This window comes from Sapajus apella, unplaced genomic scaffold (assembly GCF_009761245.1).
Source record: "Sapajus apella isolate SASKATOON/1434 unplaced genomic scaffold, GSC_monkey_1.0 scaffold33, whole genome shotgun sequence".
NCBI classification, from domain to species: Eukaryota; Metazoa; Chordata; class Mammalia; order Primates; family Cebidae; genus Sapajus; species Sapajus apella.
The window spans coordinates 22170691-22192320 of NW_022436973.1; the positions used below are offsets into that span (position 1 = coordinate 22170691).

General features: G+C 42.5%; 1 protein-coding gene across 1 annotated transcript in view; it reads right to left on the bottom strand.

Annotated features, from left to right (window-relative positions):
• Nucleotides 1-267: 267 nt before the first annotated feature.
• The window catches only part of ATRN (attractin), a 157518-nt gene continuing 136155 nt past the window's right edge, over nt 268-21630 (bottom strand). The window contains exons 26-29 of the mRNA XM_032295555.1: nt 13665-13743; nt 8501-8608; nt 3500-3614; nt 268-1150 (exon numbers count right to left, since the gene is read on the bottom strand). Coding sequence (XP_032151446.1) covers nt 1026-1150; nt 3500-3614; nt 8501-8608; nt 13665-13743 — 427 coding nt within the window. The 3' untranslated portion in view covers nt 268-1025. The remainder of the gene's footprint in view (nt 1151-3499; nt 3615-8500; nt 8609-13664; nt 13744-21630) is intronic.

Consider the following 21630-nt stretch of genomic DNA (forward strand, 5'->3'; position numbering starts at 1 on the left):
TGACAATAAAAACAGGAGCTTTCACAGTTCATTCATTTCTGCTTTCCTCTCATCCTGCTGCTAGGTCAAACGTCCCTTGGGGTGAGAAAATTCTTTCCTGGCTGCAAATCAGATTTTAGAAAAAAAGCAGATTGCCAATGGTAGCTATTTAAATTTTACAAGAATGTAGGAATGCAATTATGTAAAAACTTAGGCTTACTAACTTTCCAATTGCTAGATCTATTTAAAGTCTAGGCACTTAGTGTTGTGTGTATGTGTGTGTGTACGTGAGGGGGGGGTGAGATGGAGACGGAAAAGGAGAGGGACAGGCAGAGAGAAAGGAAGGAGAGTTTCAAATGGATTAAGACTAAATTAATCAGTTGCTATAGAAAACTACCTATTACACCAGTTTACATTCGAAGTAACACTGCTGACCTTGACATTTAAAATAGCCCCCTTCTGTCCTAGCTTGATATGATCAAAAGAGATGGACCATTATTAATTCTCAACTAGAAGAAAAGGTACTCCCTGGAAGAGAGAGAACTGCCTAAATCGTGCAAGAATAAATAGCACATCTTTTAAAAAAAGATAGCAGGCTTCAGATGAAAACAAGTTAATTCATCTGACTAGTTTTTAAAAGACCATGTTCAAGAACAACTGATGACAAAGTCTACTTGTAAACACTCCATCTTTTGTTTTTTGCACAGTTGAGACAGTCCCAAGAACAGTTTTCCACAGTGAACCTGAGTGTCTTTCCTAGTTCTCTCACTGGCTCTCCACTGGCCTCCTCCAGCAACAATCAGCTCATCCCTGGACCTGTAATTAAATCAAGTATTTCCTATGCAGAAGTAAAAGGTTAGATGCCGGAACACGGATGGGAGAAACCGTCAAAGAAAGCTTGTGATCATGCAGGTGAGTCAGATGCTTCGAGAGTTTCCAGTCTTCTGCCCCGCACCGCACAGCCATTTCCCCGCCTCGCCCTTCCCTGCAGACGGCTCTGGTGTGCCACTCACTCGCTTGTGTGCGGGAGATCCCTGGCCCCAGCATCAGATGCAGGTACCAGGCTGTGCAGGGGGCTGCTGCTTCCGGTTTCTCACGGCGCCTGACTTCTCTTTGTATATTATCGGCATCTGCTGAGAAATGTCCACGAGGGCACTGGCCACAGCAAGACCTTGGGAGAACCCACAGAGAGAACTTATGTTGGGAGCAGCTGGCTTTTATTTTGTTTTTAAAAATAACTTAAACATTTATTTTTCAATCCCATGATGCAAAAAAAAAAAACACAACAAAGAACCCCCAAAAGGTCCACATACACAGGAAAAAATATTCCTTCCACCCTGTCCCTCCCTCCACCTGCTCCTCCATCTGGGTAAATGCTTTCACTAATTTTTATGTTTTCTTTCAGTGTTTACTTATGCAAATACAAATACGTATTCTTCTCCCTTACCCATTTTTTACACAAAAGGTGTAGTTTGCCTTTCAGCACATCAACCAAGCGCAGTGCTCTGCCTGGTGGTGGGAACATACAAATGAGACTGCAGACATGTGCTAAGTGCCCAATTTCTCTTGCCTGCCTCCAAAAGGAGCCAAGAAAAAGCAGCACGCTTTATTATGAGATTCAGATTCATCCCACATCACTCAGTCAGCATTAGTCGCTTCCTTTCCATACCATGATACAGAGCAGGGCAGGCTCTGGGGCCAGGCTTTCGAATAAGCAAGGTTCTTTAACCTCCCTGTGCCTCAGTTTCCTCATCTGTAAAATGGGGATAATAATAGCACAGGGCTAGTGTGAAGAGTCAATGAGTGAACTGACATAAAGTCTTAGCACCTGGCAGGCAGCAATGATCAACAGCAATTTCCCTTTATGCTAATCACTGCCCCGCCCCCCCCCCCCCCACCCCCTTTGCTTTGGGGACTTGCAATCCCATTTTCCTTCCTGTATTGGTAACGGATTAATCTGGCATCCATTAGGGAAGGCACAGTTCTTGGGGAGCTGGATTCCTAACACACGTGGGAAATGGCTACCGCAGGCTTGGAGCTCTGCTGAGACCCACCAGGAGCTGTGTTAGCAGAGTGTGTTACTCACTTTGCTGAGCCTGTGAAGGGGAGCAGGGGTGGGGGAAGACAGCTGTAAGTGCTTGGCACACAGTGGGAAAACCATTCCAGTGATCTGTTATGGCAAAGTCAGAGTTGGATGCTCCTGGAGTCCAGAAAAGTGTGGCTCTTAAGCAGTGAACAGACCTTTATCAGGCATTCTGGGTGGTTGGGGCACATCAAGCAAAGGCTGGAGCCAAAAGGCTACAGGGCTACACACCTGTCACCTCGCCACCCCAGCCAGCACCCTGCTCTCAGGAGCACCAGCCAATGTTAGCTGTGCTGGGCAGTGGCAGGAAACACACACTGTACTTGAGTGACAGATCACAAGAGTTGCCCTGTCCTCAACACTGGCAAAGGTGAATTAGGGGCTCAACTGAATGAATCCTGGCTGAGCCATGCCGAAAGACCTCCCAACTGTTCTAAAGCTGGGCTGGAGGCTCTTCTGGGTCTGAGGGTGCACCAGAGGGACAGCAGAGCTCAGGGCCTGGACCCATATCCTGGGGCAGCCTTTCAATCAGACACAAGGTTCTCTCTGGCTAAGGTAACCCTGACCCCAGAATCATCTCAACTGAAAGTTGTCTAAAATGGTCACACTGAGGCACCCTCCAAAGCACTCTGTGATTAAGCAAGATACTTTCAAAACTGCATTCCATATTTTCTATCTTCAAAATAAGAGTTTATACACATTATGATTCACATATTTGAGGAGTGTCACATGCATTGCTAAAATATTATGTAGTAGGCTGTAAAAATATTTGTTAGTTATATGAAAAAAGCAGAATAAAAATTAGATCTATACAATCATTTCAACTAAATTGCTGGCCAGGGCGGGAAAGAAAACAGAACAATAAAAACTGGTGGGTTATGGGATAGCAAACTGTGTGTGGACTTTCAGATGCTTCCTTTATGTTATCATTGTGTTTGTGCCTTTTATTAAAACAGAAAAAAGCAAAAGAAATGCAGGAAGGCTAGAAATACAAGAAATGCCAGTTTGAGGGGAGATGGCTAGAAGCTGTAGAGTAGAGAAGGCGGCTGAGGGAGAGCATGCAGAGTGAAGGGGAGCATACCCAGATTTGGGGCAGAATGAGAAAAAGGGGACAGGAAAAGAGAGCAGAGACAAAGGGGACCAGAAACTTTAGCAACAAAGGAAGGTGTGGTCAGAGGCATCTGTGAGCACTGAGAGGCTGGGAGGCAGGGGTGGTGAGGAGGTCCTGGGACGTCCCCTCAGGAAGGGACAGTGACTTCGGGAAAACAGTTTTGGGAATACAGGTGACAATGAGATTATCTCACTGAATCCTTGCCATGGCATGGGTGGCACTGTTGGTTATACCTTTATAACCTGTTCTCTAGGAAAGGGAAGTATCCCATACTTAGCTCCCTCACAAGCTTAGAAAGTGTCTGTTCCTGGCCCACATCTACTCACCTGACTGCCCGGGAGGAGGGATGCCACCCAGGCCTCGAGGGAGCCTCACAAACACAGAGAGCACAGCGGCTTTGTTGCCAAAACACGGCTCCAGTGCAATGGGTTTGGGAACAGTCTGGTGGAAGAAAAGAAAATTACCTAAAGTGATACCCAAGCTTTAACATACACAGACAACTTAGCAGTCATTGGTGCTTATAAGAACCATCAATTTCAGTATATAGAAAAAGGTACACTGTAGTTTTTAAGATAACAAGAAAGGACAGGTGAGAGCTAACAGCACTCTCTGCGCACCAGTGACAGGGGTGGTACTGCTTGCTGCCTTCCACTGAGGTCTCACAACCCCCTTCCAAAGGGCGGCTTGAACTGCAGGGAAGGGGCCACACCAAGTGGGTTTCTTCAGGATGCTGTACTTTCGCTCGATTTGAAATTCTAACTCATAATTGTGGTCACAGGAATAGCAGTGGTGAGTGCTTAGTAGATTTGTCAGATAGTTCTGCATACCTGGCTCAAACACAGATGCAGATATTACGGAGACTTAAAAAAATTCTAACTATTTTGTCTGTCCTTCAGACACCAAGTAGACAAGCCTGCTGGATGTAAAAGCTTGTAAAAGCTGTTGGCTGACCAAGTGGATTCTTTGTCTACTCCCTGGATGCATTTGGCTCTGGAAAATATGTCTTCATTTTCTGTTGCAGCCTTTAGATTGGATTTGTCTCCTATGTTAGTTTCTTCTCTTTTTCTTTTTTTAAGAATAGAAATGGGGTCTCACTATGTTGTCCAGGCAGGTCTTAAACTCCTGGGCTCAAGCGATCCTCCCACCTTAGCTTCCCAAAGCATTGGGGTTAAAGGTGTGGCCCACTGCACCCAGCCTACATTAGCGTAACAAACTCCTGCAAACTTAGTTGCTTAAAACAACACCCTCTTATTTCATAGCTTTATAGGTCAGAAGTCCCAGCAAGCTCTGTAGGGTTCTCTGCTGAGAGAGACAGGTCTGTTCATGTCTGCCATGAGTTCTGGGGAATTATCAGCTATCTCATGAGGTCTCCCAGGCTAAAATCAAGTTGTCAGCTTGATGGGGCTCTTATCTGGAGACTCTGGGGAAGACTCTGCTTTGAAACGTATTCGGGGCTTACGCAGTGGCTCACACCTGTAATCCCAGCACTTTAGGAGACCCAGGAGGGAGGATCCCTTGAGCCCAAGAGTTTGAGGCTGCAGTGAGCCATGATCACGCCACTGCACTCCAGTGTGGGTGACACAGTCACTCTGTCTCACAAAAACAAAAAAACACAATTCCTTCTGTGGCCCCCTCCATCTCCAAACCAGGGATGGTGTGTCAAGTCCTGCTCATGCTTCCAATCTCTCTGGCTTCTTCTGCTACCAGCCAGAGAAACTCTCTGTATCTTAAAGTCAACTGCCTTGTTTCATTACATCCGCAAAATCCCTCTAGCAGTACCTTGAGTAGTGTGTGACTGAATAAACATGGGATGGAAATCTTGGGGGCCACCTTTAGAATTCTGTGTACTATATCCAAAAATATGTCATCAATTTCTTCAATTTGGTTGAAGAAGATAATTTCCAGTACCACTCTGAGACAAAGAAATGACTAGATGGGTGAATGGCAGAGGTAGGGAGGTGAGTTATGAAGTAACTGCAAGAATCCAGGTGAGAGACAGAGGTGACCTAGATCAAGTGGCAATGGTGGCAGACATGGTACACAGTGGCTGGGAAACATTTTTGAAGACAGTATCAAGATTTGCTGATAGACTGGATGTCCAATGAGAACATGACATCAAGAATGAGTCAAGGACAACTCCATGATTTTGGTCTGAGGAACTAGGGTGATGGAGATGTGATATGCTGAGTGGCGGAAGATATGTCAGAGGAGCAGGTCTGAGAAATAAACATCCAGAGCTCAGTTTGGCCATGGCCATGTTAAGTTTGAGACTCCTGTTAAGATATCCAAGTGGGGACACTGAGTAGGCAACTGGATGTTTGGGTTGGAGGCTCATGGAAGCAGTCTGGGTTAGAGGATTACGGTGCTTAAACCTGTGATAGTGAAGATCGCTGAAAGAGTAGGTGTAAAAGACACAAGAAGGGGACAAAGACAGCGCCTGATGCACACCACTGTCAAAAGATGAAGAGGACTGAACTAAGACCACTGAGCAAGAATGGATAGATGTCAAGTGTGTGGTGTCCTGGAAGAAAATCAAGTAAGTGTTTTAAGGAGCAACTAATTATGTCATATGCTGCTGACATATACCATGTTGTTCAATACTTTACACTTGTCTATTTTTCAATCCCACAAATATTATTTTACCAGGACAATGTTTGTTTAGATTGATATATATGATTATACTTTTATTTACTCACTATTCTTACCCCTTAGTCTATCCTCCTGTGGGTAATTTTCCTTCATTTTAGCACATCCTTTAGACACTTCTTTTGTGCAGGTCTGTTGGTGGCAAATTATCAATTTTTCTTCTAATTTGAAGATAGCTTTATTTCATCTTTGTTCTTGGAAGGTACTTACTGGGCACACTATTCTAGGTTGATGGCTCTTTCAGTACTTCGAAGATATTCTCCCACGCCCTTCTGACTTCTGAGAAGTCAGCGGTCAGCCTGTCATTCCTTTGTAGGTGATCTTTTCTTTTTTTGAGATAGAGTCTTGCTCTGTCACCCAGGTTGGAGTACAGTGGTGCAATCTCAGCTCACTGCAACCTCTGCCTTCCAGGTTCAAATGATACTCATGCCTCAGCCTCCCTAGTAGCTGGAATTACAGGCACATGCTACCACACCCAGCTAATTTGTGTATTTTTAGTAGAGATGGGGTTTCACCATGTTGACCAGGCTGGTCTTGAGCTCCTGACCTCAGGTGATCTGCCCACCTCGGCCTCCCAAAGTGCTGGGATTACAGGCATGAGCCACCGCACCTGGCCTCTTCTCCCATTTTTAACAAAAATTATGGTAAATACACATAAAATTTACCATCTTGACCATTTAAACATTTTAAAATGTACAGTTCAGTGGTATTAAGTACATTCACAGTGTTGTGCAACCATCACTACCATCCATCTCCAGAACTCTTTTCATCTTGCAAAACTCAAACTTTGTACCCATTAAACAAACTCCCCATTTCCTGAACCCTTTCCCAGCTCCTGGCAACCACTCTTCTACTTCTTGTTTTTATGAATTTGACTACAAGTGTATCTCTTAAAAGTGTAATCATACATATGTTTATTTTTTTGTTATTGGCTTACTTAACTTAGCATGTCTTCAAGGTTCATCCGTATTATAGAATGGGTCAGAATTTGCTTCATTTGGAAGGCTGGATAACATTCCATTGGATGTATAGACCATACTTTGCTTATCTATTCATCCATTCATGGATACTTGGGCTGGTTCTATTTTTTGGCTATTGGGAATAATGCTGCCAAGAACACTGAAGTTCAAATATGTCTTTGAGACTCTGCTTTCAGTTCTTTTAGGTATAAACCCAGAAGTGGAACTGCCAGATCCATCAGTTCTGGAAAGCTATAATCTCTGAATATTGCCTCTCCTTCATTCATTTGTTCTGGGATTCTGGAAATACATGAGTTGGATCTTCTCATTCTATCCTCCATATTCTTAATATCTATTGCATTTTCTATCTCCTTGTCTCTCTGAGCTGCATTCTGTATACTTTTTTCAGATTCATCTCCCACTTTGTAAATTCTCTCTTATGTCTGATATGCTGTTTAACATGTAAATTAAGCTTATTTATTTAAAAAATTTCAATGAGTATATTTTTCGTTTCTAGAAGTTCCATTTGGTTCTTCAGATCTGCTTGGTCATATTTGACTCTCATCTTTATGATTTCATCTTTTATTTCTTTAAACATTTCATATACGGTTATATTATATTCTTTAGATTTCAGTTCTAACATCTGGAGTCCTGTCCACATCAATCATCTGTTGTTTCTCCTACTCTTATTTATGGTAGCTTGCCTCTTCTTGTCCCTGGTGACCCTTAATTACTTCATCTTGATCTGTGGGACTCCAACAGCACTGAATTGGAGACGCTTTTCTACAGAGAGAGTTTCCATCTATTTAGGTGAGCCTCGTGGTATTTACCATCTGGAACCACTTAGGACAAATCATGTTCTGGTTTTGGTTTGTATTTTTTAGGGTAGGGAAGGACAGTATTCCCTGGAGATTTTACCTACTTCCTGTGAGCTCAGTAACATTTTAAATAAGTATGTTTTATTCAAGATACATAGCTATTTCTCTAGTGTATCTCAAGTATTCCATCATTTTGCCCAAGGAGAAAGCCCTACCATTTTCTTCATCATTTTGGGGTGGGGCATGATAAATATTTTCCATAGAGTATTAATACATAGTGAATTATCATTTTGTTGCTTAAAAAATTCCCCAAAATATAAAGAACTACATGCCGGGTACTGTGGTTCACACCTGTAATCCCAGCACTTTGAGAGGCCGAGGTAAGCGGACTGCTTGAGGTCAGGAGTTCGAGACCAGCCTGGCCAACATGGTAAAACCCTGTCTCTACTAAAAATACAAAAATTAGCCAGGCATGGTTGTGCACGAACCTGGTTGGTGGAGGTTGCAGTGAGCTGAGATTATGTCACCATACTCCTGGCCTGGGTGATGGAGCACAGCGAGACTCTGTCTCAAAAAATATTCAATGTAGCTATTTTCAATGTTCAATGTAGCTATTTTCAAATAAAAGTTTTGAAGTATTATGCCACAGAATACCTAAAATAAGACAAATCATTTATATCTTAATATCTCCTGAACATAAGATTGGTCAGTGATATGAAACAAAGAATGAAAAACCAAAGCAAAAGAATACCCAACAACTTCAGTGTTTTAGCTTATGGTTAAAAGGAAAGAGAGGAAAAAAAGGAGGCAATAGAATAAGGCTTTTGCTTTCTCTGGTTTCCCAAACTTAGGAGCCTAAGTTTTAAAAAGTCAAGTTATAGGGGCTTCTGAGTCACATTCTCACCTTTATACTCCCCCCAATAAGATCAGGAGGCTCCTCATCTGTTTCCAAGGCGACGTTTACGGAGGCAAAGGGACGGCTGGCCATCTGTTGCATCTCTCGAAGAAGTTGCTGATAAATAATATGGCAAAGCCATTAATGCAATGAATACCGAGGGGTTTTTATTAGTGAATGCTACATGTTAAAAACACTTCATCCTCCCTGATTCAAACAAATCAAGTCCAAAACAATACTTTTTGAACCGGATATTAGATAACATTAGGGATTAAATTTTTTTGGATGTGATAACACTATTGTCCTTATATTTTTTAAAGCCCCTATTAGAGATATATAAGTACTGTGCTATGTTTATTGCAGCACTATTTACAATGGCAAAGACTTAGAACCAACCCAAATGCCCATCAATCATAGACTGGATAAAGAAAATGTGGCATATACACACCATGGAATACTATGGGGCCATAAAAATGAATGAGTTCATGTCCTTTGCAGGAACATGGATGAAGCTGCAAGCCATCATTCTCAGCAAACTAACATAGGAACAGAAAACCAAACACCACATGTTCTCACTCTTAAGTGGGAGTTGAACAATGAAAACATGTGGACACAGGTGGGGGAACATTACACACTGGGGCCTGTCAGGAGGTGGGGGGAAAGGGGAGGGAGAGCATTAGGACAAATACCAAATGCATGCAGGGCTTAGAACCTAGAAGGTTGATAGGTGCAGCAAACCACCATGACACATGTCTACCTATGTAACAAACCTGCATGTTCTGCACATGCATCCCAGAACTTAAAAGAAAAATTAAAAAATAAAAAGTACTGTGGATGTAATGCTATGATGTTGACTTGTCAAATACATAAAATAATGTGGCCCTATCTCTTCGTATTTTTACTACTAGAGTCAGGCTTGCTTTCTTCCTACTGAAACTTGCACCCAGGATTCACACAGCAACAAAAACCTATGCCTCATTATACAGCAGATGGCAACTGAGAGAACCCTTCCTCCAGAGAGGTGGCATAAGCTAAAAACAAACACATGTAAAATTTTGCACAGTAGAGGGACAAACAGGGGTTCTGGATTTAGGGAGGCTTGATGTGAACTGCTCTAATACTCTCCAGCTGTGTGACCTTAAGAAAGGTGTTTAAAGTCTCTGGGCTTCTGTTACCTCCCTCTGAAATGTGTTCCTATCCCATAAGGTTGTGTTCCCATAAGGTTGCCACTGGGATCAAATGAGATACTATAGCACAGCACCTAGCACATGGTGAACGGCCGTTCACATATCATTAAGGATACTAGAGATCTTTTGGGCTTGCTGCTGAAGTTTTGAGATTATGCCATGGGAGACAAGTAGGCCTTACTTCAAACTGCCTCCTTGGAACTACTGTAGGAGACAAACTCTTGGCCTGGAAAGATATGGCTCTGTTCTAGAAGGGCATTTTTACATTAAACATTTTTGTGAAATACCAATAATAATTCCCATATTTTCTAAAACTGTTGGTCCATTTACACAACTAATATATGCAGCAATGCTCCTCTGGGGTCTGCTATTCTAAGTGCTGGAGTCGCAATAAGAGGGTTCAGGAGACAACATGTGTAAAAGCACTTAAAACTGGGCCTGGTGAGTACCAAGGACTAAACAGTGTTAGCTGCTACCATTATTGTTGTTAAAAATAACATCAGGCCGGGTGCGGTGGCTCAAGCCTGTAATCCCAGCACTGTGGGAGGCCGAGGCAGGTGGATCACGAGGTCAAGAGATCGAGACCATCCTGGTCAACATGGCGAAACCCCGTCTCTACTAAAAACACAAAAAATTAGCTGGGCATGGTGGCACGTGCCTGTAATCCCAGCGACTCAGGAGGCTAGGGCAGGAGAATTGCCTGAACCCAGGAGGCGGAGGTTGCGGTGAGCCGAGATCGTGCCATTGCACTCCAGCCTGGGTAACGAGCGAAATTCCGTCTCAAAAAAAAAAAAAAAAATAACATCAAATCATTGCTTCTACAATTCTGAGAGGGAATAAATAATGACTGACATTTTAGAAATGATGAAATATATTCTGAATGGTCAGCTTCACAGTTAAAAAGAAATTCTAAATCACATGTGTAAAAGTATAGTTTATTAGATGACCAACTGCATACTAAACATATATATTTTTTAACCTTTTTCCTATAGGCTGTGCATCTTATTTTCTCTCACATATGTTGCAAACAATTTCCAGTTGATTGTTTAGCTTCTGTGTTATTCATTTATTTTTGATATACTTAAGCCTTCATTCTTATGCTGGCAAATCTCTACTACACTGTTTGAATAACATTATATGAAAATAATAATTTTGTTTCCTTTCCAAAAATAACAACACTTCTTAGTGCCTTTTCACTTAGTGCACATCCAGCACAAAGCTGAGTGACTGTGGGGATTACATGAAGATTAGAAACTTGGACTGTGAAGACGGAAGTCCCTAGTTAAAGCCTAGTTCTGCCTCTTAGTTAACTATTTGGTGTAAGTTACTACACCTTTCTGAGCCTCAGTTCTCTCTTCTATAAAACATAGCTAGTGATAACACCTATTTCATAGGGTTGGGATGAGGATTAATCTATGTAAAACCACTTTGAACAGTGCCTGGAATTTTAAAATGCTCCAATGTCAGCTCTTGTTAAAACTAATTTGGCTGGATACAACCTGTGGTGTTTGTTTTATCATGAGTGCTGCTGGTTATGATGATATTCTTCATAGTGTTAAAAAGGTATTTTTGATTTTACTGTGAGTTTTGTTTTCAAATTAGGAATGGGTATTGTGTTTCAATAAATGATGAAATAATTACTTGGACTCAAGGAAAATTCAGGTGTTTTTTTTTCCCCATTGACATGATATATTCTTTTTTTGACATGATATATTCTAGTAGGTTTTCTGACATTAAGTGACTCTTTTATTACACTGCTGCATATACATTCACTATGCAGCTGGCCTTTATATTTTGGTTCTACTTTTGTCAGATTTTGGTACCAAGGTTTCTGTATATAAAATCGATTCGGACTCTTTCAAGCTTTCCATTTGTTCCTTTGCTTTACAGATTTTAGAAATAATTAATTCTCTTAAGCATGCAGGGAGGAACAGGCTACCATTATCTCCATAAGCTCATCTCAATTCTGAAACTCCCTGGTCTAATGTTCTTGGAAAGAGCAGCACTTAAGACAGCTTTCAACTGCTTTCCTGTTTACAGGTTTACTGTGGCTTCTTATGTCTTTCTTACTCCATTGTGTATGAATATACATTTAAATTAAATTGAAAAATGATTTTTTCAGAACATCACATAATTCATTAGGATTTTAAAGCATATAAGAAATGCAGCTATCTAAAAAATCATTTGAATATGTTATCCCTGAATTTAAAAACTAATAATAAAGAGTATGCAACATTCCCTCTATGATAACATCATCTTTATGTGGATCAGAAAAGGTGGTACTGTGGCCCACAAGAAGAGGCCCATATCCTGGAGCCTGTCTTAACCCTATTCAGTTATGAATGTTCTACCAACAGTGCTGACTGCTTGTGAATTGTGATTTTAGATATTTCTCTTCTAAAATCTTATCTATAAACTTTTATATAGAAAAAGGCATGAGTAGACACAAAAAAACTCCAGAGAGCTTCCTTGTCTAGATCTTATATACATGTGAGCATTTCCATTAGCAACAATGCAACAGGCATGACTACATGAAAGGCAAAGTAATGATGCAAGTGAAAGTTGCAATAAACAACATTTTTATGTTGTAATTGTTTTAATGGTGACTGTTATTTTTTAAAAAATATTTATTTATTTCTTTACTATTTCTATAGGTTTTTGGGGAACAGGGGGTGTTTGGTTACATGAATAAGTTCCTTAGTGGTGATTTCTGAGATTCTGGTGCACCTATCATCCCAGCAGTACCCAATGTGTAATCTTTTACCCCTCATCCCCCTCCCACTCTTCCCCCCCCAAGTCCCCAAAGTCCACTGTATCATTCTTATGCCTTTGTGACCTCAGGGCTTACTTCCCATTTAGAAGTGAGAATATATGATGTTTGGTTTTCCATTCCTGAATTGCTTCAGTTAGAATAATGGTCTCCAATTCCGTTCAGGTTGCTGTGAATGCCACTATTTCATTCCTTTTCATGGTTGAGTAGTATTATATGGTGCATGTGTGTGTGTGTGTATATATATATATATATATACACACACATACACACACACCATATTTTCTTTATCCACTCATTGAATGATGGGCATTTGATATGTTATAATTTTCTTTTTTTTTTTTTTTTTTGAGACGGAGTTTCACTCTTGTTACCCAGGCTGGAGTGCAATGGCGCAATCTCGGCTCACCGCAACCTCTGCCTCCTGGGTTCGGGCAATTCTCCTGCCTCAACCTCCTCAGTAGCTGGGATTACAGGCACGTGCCACCATGCCCAGCTAATGTTTTTGTATTTTTAGTAGAGACGGGGTTTCACCGTGTTGACCAGGATGGTCTCGATCTCTTGACCTCGTGATCCACCCGCCTCGGCCTCCCAAAGTGCTGGGATTACAGGCTTGAGCCACCGCGCCCGGCGATATAATTTTCAACCAAGTTTATTTAAATTTGTCAACTGTAAATATTTGCTTGACATTATTTTTGGAATGAAGCTCTGGAAACAAATCAAGACATTAATAAATAAAACTCAAGTTAAAAACTTAATTAGACAGACATTTATCTTTCCTTGAATAATGGAAAATGTTTGAGATGCTTAAATGGCTGATTTCCCTCTCCCATGAAAGGTTCTTGTGAAGGCCATGCCTAATCACACAGCGGTTGGGCTGCTCTAACAAGCCCTTGGACCTCGGGCCTCAGTCAGGACTCAGGTTCTGGTCAGAACAATAAAACTGGCATTTCTAAGTCAATACCAAAGTTTTCTTTTAGTAAGATAAGATCCTGTGGTGCAGAACGAATTCCACTTTATGTAGCACTCATCTAAGTCTACTGACCATATGCTGCGGAACTATGGACTGCAGAAAGGACCACATTATTCCTACTGTAGAGATGTCTGTCTATCCATTAACACTAAATAGCTTGCTTGAGAGAAATATCACTTGCTTAAGAGAAAAAGGAAAAAAGCTCTTCAAGGGATTCTTTAATCTTTACCCACTGAGGCTTACCTCTCTACGTCTGGAGGCCCAACAACTTTGTTTGATCTTCCAAACCACAGCAGCCACCAGGAGCAAAGAGAGGAAACAACTGTGAGAAAGGAAAGTACTGAGTTATTATCCCAGCCCCCAGAATCAGCACCCACTGTGGCCCACACCTCAGGCCAGGCAGTGAAAACAGCTCCCAAATGCCACCTCTGGGCTCCCTTCTGATGCTTCGTCACAACCATGTGCCAGCTCAGGAAGCAATGAGTGAGACGACATTGGTAAGCCAGGCTTCCCAACCAGTTCTCTAGACTGCATTGTTCCTACGTGGTACTCAGAGAGAGTCCTGACCTTCCATCGGCCTTTATCAGAATGGCCCCTAGTGGCTTATCTCAAATAAGAAACGTAATTCTAAGATAGTTATAAGAAGTATTAGGTATGCTGTTGATCCAAGTTAGCAAACATTTACTGGTAAAACTACAAAAGTGAAAAAGTTAATTATTAAAGTAACAATCAGCTTTTCATAAGGAAGAAGTAAACAGAAGAAATTTGTGTGTAATTATTAATGTATATTCAATATTTTTACAAATACATATTTTTAAAAAACACGTTTAAAATGATCAAACGCAAGCCAACAGCTTTCTTAAAAATGCTAAGAGAAAATAACTCCCAGTGGCCTTAATAGCTGCAGAGGATTTCAATGTTTTCTCATGTATAAACCAGGTGTGGAATGGTTTGAAAAGCTACAGTGATGGCAAAGAGAACAGTTGACTTGAGGTTAAAAGGAAGAACAAGCTTAACTGCTATAACTGCATTTTTACTCATTAACTTGTAAAAGGGGTCAGCTACAGGGTATTTTTCCAGTGGGCTACAGGCAGACATAAGGCTCTCTGCCAGTGTCATCAAGGTCAGGATGGGGTCAGCTTCATGAATGGCACCTCAGTGCACCCAAGTGCTGACACCAACACAGCCCTCCCAGGCTGGCTGGAGAAAGGCACTCTAAAATGGTAGGATGACTGAACTGCCCTGACCTCAAGCCTCCCTCAAGGCTCACTGCCTCCCTAAGGTGTACAAGGGTGCAGACCCCTCCCGTGGCTGCTCTGACAAAAGGCAATTCTATACAATTGTCTTCCAGTCCCCCTAGCATGGTCACCTGGTGGAAAGCCTTCAACTCTGGGTCTCTCTGCTATCAGGACACTGCCAACTTTTCTCCTCTCTGACAGTCTACATTGTCTTTTTTTTGAGATGGAGTTTTGCTCTGTTGCCCAGGCTGGGGTGCAGTGAGTAGCGCAATCTCAGCTCACTGTAACCTCTGCCTCCCAGGTTCAAGCGATTCTATCCTCCTGCTTTAGCCTTCTGAGTAGCTTGAACTACAGGTGTGCACCATCATGCCTAGCTAGTTTTTGTATTTTTAGTGGAGACAGGGTTTCACCACATTGGCCAGTCTGGTCTCAAACTCCTGACCTCAAGTGATCCGCCTGCCTTGGCAAAGACTACAGGCCTCACTCAACTGGCCTCCACTGTCTTTTTAATCAGTACTTTAATTGGGCCAGGTCCTATTCTAGGCTCATGGAATACACCAATAAACAGAGCAAAGATCACTGTCCCATGCAGTTTACATTCCAGCAGGTGGAAATAAACAGTAAGTAAAGTAAATAAGCAAATTACTGAGCATGCCAAAAGTAGGTAAGTGCTACAGAAATAAAAAGATGGCAAGAGCAAGGGGTTCAGTGGCATTCCAGAGCAGGATGGTCTGAGTGGGTTGGCCTTTCTTTCTCAGAAGGTGACATTTCAGCAAAGACCTGGAGAAGGTATGGGAGGTGGCTCATGGATGCCTGCAAAAGTGCGTCTGGAAAAAGGGGCAGCCAGTGCAAAGCGTGCCTGGGATGGCGTGGGGAACCTCAGGAGGCCAGGATGTTTGGAGTGAGGTGTGTAAGGCCAGAGATACAGGCAGAGAAGGATGAGGGTGAAGGGCAGATCCTGTGGGTCACTATAGGCATTATGAGGGCAATGGGAGAGAGAGACCCGGTGCAGGTTTTTAAACAGAAGTGTTGTGATTTAACATTTGCTGAGAAGACCATTAGGGGTACAATGGCATTATCAGGGAGACCAGCAGTCTAGGTGAGATGATGGTGGCTCAATCCAGGGCAGTGGAAAGAAGGATGTGAAAAGGACTATGGAATCTAAATATATCAGGAGATCCATTTTAGATATGCAGAACCCTGAGATACCTACCAAGCAGCCCAGGGGAGATGTCCTGGGCAGATATTCTAACCTGGAGGCTGGCTGCCAGGTCTGGGCTGGGTATGGCATTTGGAAGGCATCAGGATTCACATAGTATTTCAAGTAATAAACCTGGCCATGGTCACCAAGAGAGTGAATACAGATAGAGGAGAATGTCCTGGGGCCACCCGAACAATGAGGAGTTGGGGAGAACAGGAAGAACCAGTAAAGAGGTCTGAGAATAACCTTCTCAGTCTTTCTTGCCTTCCATGCATAATCCTGCTTTTTGTTATTTTTTTATTCTAATAGATAAACATAGGAAGCAGCAAATCCACAAGGAAGAGCATGATGCCAACAGGAACAGCTTCTAAGTTGGTCAAGCGCCTGCTACTGCTGAGAGGTTGAGGACCCTGGTGTCACTCAGAAGCCTCTCTTGGGTACACCTGTAATACATGTACCCGCTTCCCTCAAGGCCTCGGGGAGGGTGAGAGGGCCTTTCTGTCTTCCAGGGAGATCTGTTGAGAACACCAGTTACCCAGTTCCTTCTACTTGCTTCAGCTACAAGAAGTGACAGAAGCAAGCAGGGGAGAGCCTCATTATTTCCCTCTTTATAGACGCTCCTTTGTGAGGCTGGAAAAGCATCTCATTAGGACACAAAGAGGTCTCCACAGACTGTGTCAGGACCTAGAGTTTACTTTTCTGTGCCCTGAGTCTGAAAATACTTTTTCTAACTCATCTTACATTGATTTTTCTCACTTGAATCATTGAATTTTCCCCCAACTTTTGTTCTGTTTTCCATATATTATATGAGCCGGTCTTCAGAGTACTTAGGATTATCTGGATACCTTTGCCCTTTTCCTTATATGCTCCATTTTAAATTTTTTTAGACCAGGCTGGGAACAGTGGCTCATGCTGGTAATCCCAGCACCTTGGGAAGCTGAGATGAGAGGACTGCTTGAGGCCAGAGTTTAAGACCAGCTTGGGCAATACAGTGAGAACCCATCTCTACAAAAAAGAAAAAATTAGCTGGGCATGATGGTGCATGCCTGTACTTCCAGCTTTACTTGGGAGACTGAGGTGGGGTGGATTGCTTGAGACCAGCTCAGGAGTTTGAGGCTGCAGTGGGCTATGCCTGCACCACTGTGTTCCAGCCTGGGCAATAGAGACCCTGTTTCCAAAACAAACAAACAAACAAACAGAAAAAGCTAAATAAATTCTTTTAGATACGGTTAACTTGCTCTGGGAAAATATTTTCTTCCCTATGCTCATGAAAATAACTCTATTCTTAGCTAAAAGTTTATCACTACTAGATAGTAAACATCGTCGAGAAAAACCAAACTTCCAGATTCTTTTCCAAAAGTTCAAACCCCACAAGGGAGAAAATGTCATCTGTCCTTGTTTACTACACAAGAGGCCATGGGCCTGAAGGATACTTCCCTGATCTATTCTCATAGTGTCATTCAGTTGTCCAGGGACTGAATGTCTACTAGAAGTGGCCAGTCCTCACTGGGCTGGTACTTGGCAGGAGGGCCATCTTATTCTATACACATGCCCCAAGAATTTAGGATGTCTACTAAGTGAAGCTAGAATCAGCCACTACATCCCTTTAAAGCAAGCCATTGGCACAAGCTTTTTTCCCTGAGAGGTTGGTGCCTATGGTTCCTCCGTACTCTGCACTCTTCCTGAAGAGTCTAAGTTTACTTCTCACAAATATCTGAGCGGATTATGTAGTAGATGCTGAAGATGTGCGTGTATAGGAGTGAACGAGAGACAGTGACCCTGCTCCCCTGAAGCTGGGTCTACCGACTCAGATATTAAGCAAGTAAACATATAAATACCACGATGAAAAATAATACAGTTCTACCAGAGAGGAACAAGGAGAGACAATTTTGCTTAGCCCTTAGAATTTTCAAAGGGACAAGAGTGTCTTTTGTGTGCTAATGAATGACATGGGGAGAGGGGCCTAAAGAGCCTCAGAGGGGCTAGTCACCAGAAAACTTAACTAGGTAGTTGGAGGATTAGAATTTTCAGCCCCAACCTCCAGAAAGGTGAAAAAGGCTGGAGATAAGTTCAGTCACAACAGAAAGTGATTTCATCTATCATGCCTATGTAATGAAACCTCAATAAAAAACTCAGAATGATGAGGCTTGGGGAGCTTCTGGGATGGTGAACACAGCCATGTGCAGGGAGGAGCCTTGTCCAGAGACGGCATGAAAGAGCTGTGCTCACCTACCCCAGGCCTTGTCCTACCCATGGCTTCCATTTGGCGGTTCCTGAGTTGTACCCTGTATAATAAAACTATAATTCTACATGTAGTGCTCTCCTGAGGACGCTTAATTTTATTTTAGATACAACAGGAAGCCACAGGACATGAGGTGAAGGGCTAGACACATGATCTTAAAGGTGTTCTCTGGACTTTCTGTGGATTCTGGAGGGGCCAAAGTCAACTGAAAAGGTCCAGGTGAGACTGTGATGCTAGGTATGGTGGGCTGGGGAGTGGAGGTGGAGAGTGCACTAACAGCTGTAGCTCTAGGGCATGGTAAGGGAGTCCTGCTGAGTGAAAGCGAGAGAGGTGGCTTGGAACCGGCAGTGCCATGTTGTCACTTAGTGAGATGGGGAACACTGTTGAGGAAGGATGGAACTGTTCACTTCTGGGCATGTCATGCTGCAGACGGGGAAGGCAGAGTCCAACCAGAGAATACAAAGTGAGAAGATGGCCATGGTCAAGCTCTGGGAAAAAATCAACAGTGAGAGGCTGAATAGAAAAGGCTGCACAGTAGGGAGGCTGCTCAGCAGTAGGGCAGCAGGGTCACAGGCGGCTGAAAGAGTCTTACTCATGAGGTGGCCAGCTGGTTGATATCACTGAGAAGTGAAGAAGAGGAAAACAAAAAAGTATCCTTTGGATTTGGCAATACAGTGTCCTGCTTAATCTGTGGAGTTACATTCCCAGCTCCTCAGTGGATGCCTGAAATCATAGATAGTACTGAACCCTACGTATACTATGATTTTTAGATCTGATAACCAAGATACTAGTGGGCAGGTAGCACAGAGGTGTGGATACACTGGACCAAGGGATGATTCCTATCCCAGGTGGGATGGCATGACGTTTCATCATACTACTCAGAATGCAGTGCAATTTAAAACATATCAATTATTTCTGGAATTTTCCACTTAATATTTTTGGACCATCATTGATCCTGAGTAACTGAAACTGTGGAAGGTGAAACCATAGATAAGGGAGTTTATATATGCTAGTCACTCTCAACAAAAAACTTAGATGGGGCATAGAGATGGCAGTCTGACTGGAGAGGGCAGAAAAGGAAAAGAGGTGTTCCAAGTGCAGAAAGGGAGAGGGTGGGTTCTGGAAGCTGCCAGAGTGTTCACCGGGAGCTGCATTCTGAGCAGTCATGCCAGACAGTGTCTTCCCCTCCTCTGCCTGAGCAGAGCGGTGGAGGCCAGCAGCTAAGTCAGTGAGCACTGGCCCTGGGCCGAGGAGGCCAAGCAGGATCAGGGCTCTCATTCAGCACACCCCACCTGGCAGCACAGGCTGCCCCTGCTCCACACTCACTGCAGGTTGAGGCAAACAGAAAGAGTACACACAAGCAAACATGGAATCCTCAACACAACCAAACAGCAAACATTTTGAGAAAAACCAACATCATGCAAGAGAGGTGCCAAGCAACAACAAATATGAAAAACAGTTACTCATAGCAAAAAATAAGACTCCAAAAGCAAATAAAATTACTAATCTTACAAAGGAACATGAAAGGAAATTTCAATCATAAAAACAAAACATGTTGTTAGAAAAAAGATATTAAAATTAAAATGTAAAATAAAACGACTCATTGCATGGGCTCCAAGAAATGGATCTAACTTTGGAGTAAATTAATGAGCTTGAAAGTATTGCTGAGGAGCTCACCTAGAGTGCAGAGCAAAAGGAAAACGAGAAAGTGAGAGTCCGGTTAAGAAATATGGAGGATAGATGCAGAATCTCCCTCATTCATCTAACAGGAAATTCTAGAACAAGCAAATAGAATTAAAGGAGAGGAAACAATAAAAGAAATACAGGTAATGAGATTGCAAAACTGCAGAAAGACTCCAGTCTTCACACTGAAGGGCTCCCCACAAGTGTTAAATTCTTTCTAAGAACTTCTCTTAAGAGAATTAATCCAGGACATAGTTCTGCACAACAAAAACACCCCAAAAGGAAGACATGAAACACATAAAAGTTGTGCAAGAATAAAAACAAAATGGTAAAACTTACAAAAACTGTCCCTCCATGATGTAATATACTGTAATTACAATGTAGAATTTAAATGCCAGGTAACTCCCATTTAGGTGGTCATAGATAATTGTGGGGGAAGAAAGATGGGGATCTCTCAGAGCCCTAAAGCAGCCCGCCCTTGTAGGAACTGGGATCATGGAGCTGCCGAGAGCCGGGTCCAGGCTCACATCCCCTCAGCAGCCTCAGGATATCTGTCTTCCTTCTCACCTGGTCACCTATGCTTTAGCCGGAACATAGATGGATATGCTACTATCCCAGTCCCTGACTCCATGTAACTTTCAGCTGACTCAGGGTTTCTCAATGCCAGTTGAACATCAGAACCACTGGAAAGCCTGTAAAATATCAGAATAACTGGGCCTATACCAGAACAATTAGACCAGAATCTCTGGGGGATAAAGCCCAGGCTGCTGCTTCTTTTCAGCTTCTCCAGTGGTTCCAATGTATAGCTAGGGCTGAGTCATGAGATAATTGCTCCAAGCTCTCAGAATCCAGTTTAAATTTCTAGGAGACCTCTAATTGGTCCTGTTCATCTCTACATGTCATATTGTAAGTCAGTCTATGCATCAACTGCCCTTAAGATGTAGACTGTTAAATAATTGCATTACAGGACAATTTGTGCTATAATACAAACATGAGTAGAGTAGAGTTCAAGAGGGATAGTCTCTGGGGTAAATGTGCCAGAAGACTTCAGAGTAGACAATTACATTGGGTTGTGAAGGACTAATATGACAAGTCAGTGGGTCAGGAAGTACCTATATCCACTTTTCCTCTCCATTTGCCTCAAAGGCCTTGCTGTTCACATGGCCAAAAAGGGAGGAAATTACAACTTTAAAGGGACTCATAATTTGGCGGAAGTCACAGAACATAGCTTCATAAAATACTGAATTTGCAAGAATATAAGATGATTCTTTGGCCCTGGAAGAACCATGGGAGATGGCTGGCGTCAGTGAGTCTCTGCTGCTTAGCACTAAGCAGAAGAAAAACGTGGTAGGGGGAGATTTTAAGATTTTAATTTTTCTATGATAACATGATAGACAACAGTTTCCTTTTGGAATCTACATTTCTGTGGAAAGAACAGTCTTCCTTGTGAACAGGAGGAGTTTCACCAAGTTTCCAGCATTCCACATTACTGGCACTGTGTCAGCTGGGGTAGGTTCTGCAGTACCCTCAAAATGCCAATGAGCTGAGCTGGACATACTCGGAAAAAGGTAACAACAGAGGGTGAGTTCCTGGCTCAGTGGATGGTGCAGGCCTGGAGCTGGGGGAGTGATACCCTGCCTTGACACACCACAAGTTTCTGGAAGTCTATCCATTTCGAAAATGGAGAGACTCCATTTGCCTCAAATGGAAAGGCAAATAGACTAAATTTGCCCCAAATGTAGAAAACAGTAAAACTATATCCAGATAAATTAAAGATGGACAAAAGAGGAGCTAAACATCAAAAAAAAAAAAAAAAAAACAGTAGCAGATAAAACACCTGTGAAG